The 8341-nt window shown below is 43.0% G+C and overlaps 1 protein-coding gene across 1 annotated transcript; it reads right to left on the bottom strand.

Moving 5' to 3' along the window:
* Window positions 1-1653: 1653 nt before the first annotated feature.
* LOC122111417 (podocalyxin-like) lies at window positions 1654-4715 on the bottom strand. Its single transcript, XM_042684244.1, has one exon. It carries the CDS (start codon window positions 4699-4701, stop codon window positions 3145-3147), a length of 1557 nt encoding a protein of 518 aa, XP_042540178.1. The 5' UTR covers window positions 4702-4715; the 3' UTR covers window positions 1654-3144.
* Between the last annotated feature and the right edge of the window lie 3626 nt (window positions 4716-8341).

Here is an 8341-nt window from a genome sequence, read left to right on the forward strand (position 1 = left end):
ACCCTGGTTTTGCTTGTCTTCTCTGCCGTTTCCTATCTTGTTCCCTTTGATCCGTGGCTCTGCTAAATGCAAGCTCAGTTCAGCTGTCTGGGCAGAAAGATCCAAATGCCCCGAGGAAATGTAAAGGACCAGTAGCATTACCATTTTTGCCTTCATCCTCTCCCCCATCTTGCCAAGAATTTGGGGGAAGGAATGATACCAATTTCTGGTGCCTTGAGTAGCAGACCTTCAGAGGACATTAAGTTCATGGACTCAGGTTTTAACATCGTTTCTGTCACTGCCTGTATGATTTCAAGCAATTTGCTACCTTTGTGGATAACAGAATTACTCCAGCCTAAGCAACTGACTCTAGCCCTCACTACAGTGGTACTGGGACTTTTAAAATTAAAGCCCTATATATAAGATACATACATATTTATCACCAGTTGTAATTTTTTTCATTAAAAAAAAACTGTCAGTTCTAGTAATAGACATTTACATCCTTGTTCAGAGGGGGAAAATAGCTCTTTTAACTAACCTGTTTTTCAAAGTATTCACTTTAAGCAGTGAGGGGAAAATTAATATGTGGCTGTAATATTTACATTGTCATAAAATACGAGTATGTGTTTAAACTTGTTCTTCCAAGTTTTTAGTGTATTCTCCCCACCCCCAGTGATAAAGCTCAAGCTTTCTTTAGAAGGGAAAAAGACCCCAGAAATACCTAGATTGAAGCAGACTCTAGTCTGTACCTCCTTTGTAAGCAGGAATGCTCAGTGCTGGCAGGATTCTCCCAAGAGCTTGATGCCTTCTGTGTAGTCCCACCAAACTACTCAAGCCTGTGCTTTTTGCAGCTTTGAGGAAACCAGTTTGCCACTGTAACAGCGCTAATTTCTTTGGTACAACTGATTGTAAAGTCGATGAGGCCCTGTTCCTCTTACCTCTTCTTGGTCCAGATTATCAGAGCACCGAAAACCCAGTGAAGGTGAAGAAAGAAGACTCAGAGATGCTACTGCTATGACCTATCGATGGTATGTTGCTGGTATGACCCATGATATTTAAGTGACAGCAAGCCAAGGCCAGGTAGCTAATTCTAAAATCGCGCTCAAAAAAAGCAACACAAATTAGACTTAAGTAAGGAACTTTAGGTCATCCTCAAGCTTCCTCAGGCTCTCTGTGGGCTCCGCCATGGTCATTCCTCTTTACCAGATAGCATTTCTGCTCCCTCCTGCTGACATTGGGCTTTTATCTGAAGCATGTCAGTTACAGCCTTTCACCAGTTCGAGGGAAAAGTTTTCACTGTCAAACTGCTGGTGATTATAATTCAGAACCACCCAAATCCACTGTGACAGAAATAGGGACAGAACCAAATGCTGGGCAACAAGGAAGGAAGCAGATCTCTTTCCAGAGTAACAAGATCTCTATTGACCCCAAAACTAGCACTGCTTTCTATCCTAACCCATTTCTACCTCCTAAGAGAAGCAGGGCACGTGTTTAGACCCTGGTTTGCCGTACTTAGCATCTCTCAACTCTTGGGAGACTCTGGGGCTTCCTTATTATCTCCTGGAGCATTAGAGCAGTTACTGCTATAAAAAAGGGACCAGGCCCCTGTGAACTCCACTGTTTATTTAAGTAAGCTGCCCCAAAGTCCAGAGCTGGTTCCAAGGAAGTTACACCCTGGAGCGATAGATATGTCACAAGTTGAAATTTTCATACAGGGAACTAGATGAAACTTCCCTATGTCTAGTCTGCAGGAACCTACAAGGCAGCTGACTGCTCAGCTTAACAACACTGTGCTGAGATACTGAAATGGCTTTGTGTTTCCCTGAGATGCCACCAGGAGCTAGGGAAAATTATAGTGGCCCCACCAAGAACAGAGAAGAGCAAAGCCTAGCTGTAGGCCCAAAGAATGGGAAACTGTCATGTTAATAAGATGCACTGCACTGTGTGTTCTGAACCTTCCTTTCTCTTTGGCAGGAGAAGCCAAATTAGTGAGATTAGTCTCCATTGTTCAAGCTTTGGCAGTGGAAAGCTGAATTAAACAATACTCAGCAACTTGAAAAGTCCCTGATTCCCTGTGAAACAATAATGCCCAACTTGTAGCTGTTTCAATGGATTGTCTATTGAGATGCATTTGCTGATCAAGGCCCTGGGATAGATCTGTTCTCTAGACTTGCTCTTTGACACCAGGCCTTCCTCATGGATTTACCCCATCAACAAGCAGTGAATTTTAAAAAAAAGGCATCTTGTTTTCAGTAGTTGCTATAGATTTTAAGTCCCTGGTAGGAGATATTGGAGAGTATCTTCAAGAATTGCCTTGGAATAGGCTAGTGTTAGTGCTGAGTCTCAACTTGGCTGCCATGAGCTGTTTAACCTGGGATGAGAAGCAGCCCCTTCTCACCTTCCCATCCCTTAAGCAGACCTTTCACAGGGTGTGAGGTAAGTCTCAATCTCATTAGGCAAATACAGGAAAATCAGAACCAAACAAAATCCAGAAACGGGGTGGGGGGTGGGGGAGCTAATTGCAGGGACTCTGAGATACAGTGAGTAAAGCAAGGTAAGTAAAGATGTGGGGAGTGGAAGGTAGAAGGGACACTAGAAGACAAGTCTGGGGTTGGACATGGAAATTCAAGCAGTATCCTTTGAACAATCAGATCCCACAAGACAGGATACAGACGCGTTGTCCTTCCCACCCCTTGGAGTATCATCCCCTGCCTGGGAGAGGCCTGGGTGAACACAGCAATGTGACATGATACAAACAAGCACTAGACCAAAGGGAGAACTATTTGCCACCAAGTGACCCTATGCAAGTTACTTGGCAAGTCTTTTCGGCCTTAGTCATCTCACCCACAAAATGAAAGGATTCTATAGAGGACCTCTAAACTCCCTTACATGGCTTTCTCCTCTTTCTCTTAGTCACGTTCCAGCAGCTCTGAACTCAGGCACTACAGGATTGTTTTATAAGTGGAATCTAGACATAATGTGATTTGTTTGCTTGAAAAGGAAAAAATTAAGGCCCTGGGGGATTAGGAAATGGTAATCCTCAGAGTCCCCACTCTCTCCGTCTTTCCCTTCTCTAATAGAGAGGAATTTTCCTCCTCGGTCCAAATGGCACTTCAGGTGGTCAATCGAGCTCTGATGCTGTTGGGAGGTGGTCAGCAGACCCAGTTAGAGGTGTGTATCTTCTTCCTCATCGAAGTCATCCTTAGTCAGGTTGTCCAGGGGCACGATCCAGCTGTCTCCCAGCTCCCCATTAAGGTTGACTACCTTCTTCTCTTGCATCTCTGAAGTAGTCTCCATCACTTCCAGGGTTGGGTTGTCATGGTAGCCATTCTCCACTGTCTGCAGCTCCTCTGTCAGTCGTTGCTGGTCCTTCCTCTGGGAAAGGCGCTGGTGGCAGCAGCCATAGAGGGCTGCAACAAGCAGCAAGAAGCAGGCCATGCAGACAATGGTGATGATGAGGGGTATGCTGAGGTGATCCTCATCATCTATGGGGCTGTCATTTCCCAGCTGCATGTCACTGACTCCCGCCTCCTTTAGGACATCCCACTTGTCCCTCAGCCGTTCATACACATCCTTGGGAAGCAGTTTTGTTTCAATAGTTATTCCTTTCACTGCCACAGCCTGGCTTTCTAGAACACATGCCAGCGTTATAGTGCACTCATCTTGAGCCGGATTGAAGTTGGCTTTGACTGACTGGCAGAGCAGAGAGACGAGCTTGTCATCTGGAGGACTCCCTGCGCAGAAGCTGGCCGTCGTGAAGTTCAGAATGAGCAAGTCATCACTTGGCTTTACAGCAGGATCACATTTTACCTTGTTCTTCCCAACAGTCCACGTGGGAGAGGGGGTACTGAAGCCTTGGGGAGCGGTTGGAGCCAACTTAGTGTTGAGCCCTGTGGGCTCCCAGAAAGCAGGTGTGGCCTGAGTTCTTGCTGCAGAGCTGGTGGGCTGCAGTGCCACAGAGATAGATGGTTCTGGGCTGGGTGGCATCTGGCTGAAGGGCTGCTGAGGCCCTTGAGAGGTGCCTGGCAGTGTATGTGAGGTGAACATCTCTTGCATTGTGGGGGTGAGGTCAAGGCTGGATGTTGGACTTGAGCTTGTAGTCTCCATGACTGAGCCTGATTGTCCCTCAGGAGGGCTCTCTGGGGCCTCTGAAGTGACATTAGTCGATGGATGAGGGCTTGTTGTGATGAACACATGAGGAGCAGAGGTTGCAGCCTGTGTGGTCAGCTGGTCTCCTCCCTGAGTGGTCATGGGCTTAGTGGCCACAGGACCATTACTCTGGTCTCCAGAGAGAGTTGATGCTTTGTCTCCACTCTGGGGGCCTGTGGTTGCAGGGCTGGTTGAGGCCACAGAGGACGCTGGATGCGTAGAGCTGTTGACCTCGGTGCCACTGGCGGTGGTGGGGCTGTCCCCAGTGGGTTTCTTACCCAGGCTGGAGGACAGTGTTGTGAAATTCTGCTGAGCTGCAGCTGACGTCATTTTGGGGGTTGTGGATGCTTTGGTGCCACTTTCCAGGACTGGTACTGAGACGGTCGTTGAACTACTGGATGTTGGGGCCATGGTGGCCATAGTAGTAGGCTTTTGAATGGAAGAGTTCTGGTTGCTAGTTGGTGTGGCTGTGGAGTTATCCTGGGACTGGGACTGGACTACGTCATCCTGCGAGAGCGCGGGCGACGGCGGCAGCAGCAGCAGCAGCGCGGAGAGCGCCAGCGCGGAGCGCATCGCGTCCTCGCCGCCGGCGCGGAGCAGGTGCTGCGGGGCCGGCGCCGCGGGATCCGCGCGTCCGGGCGGCGGGCGGCAGCGAGAGCGCCGCTCGGGGAGGCCTAGGCGGTCGCTCCCGAGGTCGGACGACGGCCCGGCGGCGGCTCGGGGCTCCTCGGTGGCGCGCGGACGGTCCCCTCCTCCCTGCGGCACAAGCCGGGCTGGGGCGCGGAGCCAGCAGCGGAGGACCGGCGGCGGCTGCGTCCCGGGCGGTGTCTGCGCGGCTGCGAGCCCGCCGGCCTAAAGCAAACATTTATAGCACCATAAATACTTATTCATTGTTTGTGATTACTTTTGTGCTCTAATGGTAGAGTTCAGTCATGTTTGCAACACCAAAAAATTAGATTTTGTCTTTACAGAAAAAAAATTTCCTGGCCAAGTATCCATGGCTTACATTTGTAATTCTAATTGCTCAGGAGGCTGAGATCTGAGGATCATTGTTCAGAGTCAGAAGTGAGAGTCTAAGGAGAGCAACACAGTCCTGTCCTGAAGATTAGAACTATAGGAATAGAGTGAATGGAAAAATTCCTAAGATTCTTCTCTCCAATGAAAAATGCTGAAATTCTACTCTCCAACTAACCAGAAAAATGTGGCTCAAATGGTAGAGCACCAGCCACTGGGCAGGAAAAGCCAAGTAAGGCCCCAAGTTAAAACCCCAATATCAGAAAACACACACACACACACACACAACACACACACACACATACACACACACACACACACACACACACACACACGTTTTCTGATCCTGCCGAAGCAGATCTTCTCTGTCAGGAGTACCTGGAGATAACATCATTTTATCTTATGATGATCCTAAGCAGTGACTTAACTAGCATAAGGATGTAAACACAACTTCTTTGCCTCAACACAGGGTTAATTGAGTGACAATTTATGCTTCCTTCAAATATTTTCTTTCAGGGAATGATTTATCTTCCTGCTTGTTATTTCCATATATGATGGTAAAGTTGAGTATAGTGAACTTACTTAATAAAAACAAATGGGCAAGAAGGTTTGCACTAAATTGGGTACAAGCTGATTTATTTTTAGTTCTTAGAAATATAGATTGCCATATTCTCTTAAACCTTCTCTTCTTTCTACAGTTGTTCTTAGTTTCCAGCTAAACAAACCATTCAATACCAAACGCTAGGTGATGTTGACATGAGTCTCATTTCTCTAGGTGAAGTCATCCAGTAGTTTTCTATTATATATCATATACCAGGGCTCATGCTAACTGCTGAGAACATAATGAAAGTAGGTGATCCAGACCTTGAAAAATTCACAGGTTTTACAGGTATTCGTAATTTCATGTGTCAATAGAGCAGGGAGTGAATCTCCCATTCTATGTCTAATTATCAGAGTTCCAAGCACAATGATGTGAATAAATACTTATCAAATGTAATTGTTATCTCATCATTCTCAAGACTGTATATCTAACCAGCTGTTGTTGCAGCTTAATTCCACATATAATTCCTAACAAACCAGTTGTTTACACATAAACCAGCATGATGTAATATCATCAGAATGGGAACTAGGTTGAGAATCAAAGATCCTCATTTCATATTTGTTCTCAGACTATTAATAATCCCTAGGCAATCATGTGTAATTCTTACCATTTCTGGGCCTCAATGTTTGTAGTTATAAAATTGTGAAAACAGACTAGTCTACCTAAAAACTTACTCTGGAATTGTGATTGCTTGAAATTATTTAATTATATAGTAATGCTCAATTTCTTGTAAACTAATAGATTTAACATCAAAGCTCTATATGAAACTTGAAATACAAAAATTTTCACTATTAACCTTTATCTTTGAGGCAAAATCGGTAGATCCCATGATTTACTCTACCTCATCACAAGTGTGAAAACAATCTTGCTTTTATTTATCATTCTTAGCTTTTAATAGTTTATAAAGAGATTCTCATATTCATACACTCAAGCTTTCTACTTTCTTCCTAACCACTTCCTGTCTTTCTTCCTAACCACTTGTCTCTTCTTACTTCCTTAGGTCCCAGACCTCAGTAGAAATCTTAAGACCAGTAGAGTATGTCAACATAATGGAAGAATTATAGCTTTAAATGCTCTTCCTACTGTAGAAATACCAATTCAAATTGCTATCTACACATGAGAACACTTTTAGAATGGGTAAGAAATCTTAAGGAGATGTCACAAGTTAGTGTAGAACGCAGAAATGAGGAAAGATGCACTGAAGGGTATAAGGAGGGAAGGTTCATGTTATCTTCACCACACTTCCTTAAAGCTCAGCTATGTATTGTATAGAGATACTCTGAAGTAGGGAAAAGAGCATAAAGAGCTTAAAACTTTTGCACTAAGACAGGGAATAAGAGCTCTTGTTCCCTGCTACTAGTCAAGATAGTACTTCAAGCCAGAAACTGAGAAATTAGACAAGGAAAAAAATAAATAGCATCCAAAGCCAGAAATATAGATTATATTGTTGTCAAATAACATGATCCTACATGTAGAAAACTCTAAAGATACTATCAAAAACGGTTACAAATAGTATATTCACTTAGGCTGCAGGATATAAAATCCACTTACAAATATCAGCTGCCTACAAATACCAGTTATACATTATTTCTAAAAAGAAATACAGAATCAATCACATTTATAATGTTAAAAATAGCAATTTAATGAAGCAGGTGAGTTCTACACCAAAAACTCAGATATTGATGGAAAATTTTGATGAATACACAAATTGAGTAGTATTTCATAGATTAGAAACTGTTAAAATGTTAAATTGTTCAAATTATCAGAAGGAACTTACAGATGTATTCAATCCCTATCACAATTCTGGTGATGTTTTTCACAGAAATAGAAAATAAAACAATCCTAAAATTCATATACCACATAAAATGCAAATTGCCAAACAACTGTAAATAAAAAGAACAAATCTGGATTCACTACAATACCTGATATCAAAATGTATTCGAAATTGTACTTATCAAAATAAAATGACACCATCAATAAAAACAGACAATGACCAAAGGAACACAAGTCTCAGAAACAAATTCATACATATTCAATTTATGTTCAACAGCAACGCTCAGAATATATAATGGAGGACTGTCGCTTCAATTAATGGTGTTGAAAAAGCTAGATATGTACATACAGAAGAAATGAAATCAGACCCTTATTCTCACAGTATGTACAAAATTCAACTTACAGGGGAGTCAAAGATTTAAATAATAGCATTCAAAACTTCACAATAAAAAGAAGAAAACATAGAGAAAAGTTTATTAACCTTAATCTTTGTAATGATTGTTGTATTTGACCCCGGAAAGAGTGAAATAAAAACAAAACGTGTGAATGAAATGTCATGAAACCTTCCATTCACTTGTTTCGAGAGCCCATTTTACATTCCTGTCTCTGAAGAGAATTAATATCCAAAATAAATAGAAATTCAACTCTATAGCAAGAAAATAACTAACTCAATAAAACTAAACAACTCTCAAACTAAGACAAAATGAACAACAGATAAATGAAAAAATTGGTTTCCCTTATTTGCACTACCTAGTATATGTCTGAGACAAGCAGAAAAGGTCAGATAAGTTGATGTTAGGTGAAATCAACCCCAAGATAAGTATT

Source organism: Dipodomys spectabilis, unplaced genomic scaffold (assembly GCF_019054845.1).
Source record: "Dipodomys spectabilis isolate Male_0828 unplaced genomic scaffold, ASM1905484v1 ptg000002l, whole genome shotgun sequence".
In the NCBI taxonomy this organism is placed as follows: Eukaryota; Metazoa; Chordata; class Mammalia; order Rodentia; family Heteromyidae; genus Dipodomys; species Dipodomys spectabilis.

Bases quoted from the DNA above. Each gene is read 5' to 3' on its own strand.
- LOC122111417 (XM_042684244.1), bottom strand. From the start codon at position 4,701: ATGCGCTCCGCGCTGGCGCTCTCCGCGCTGCTGCTGCTGCTGCCGCCG.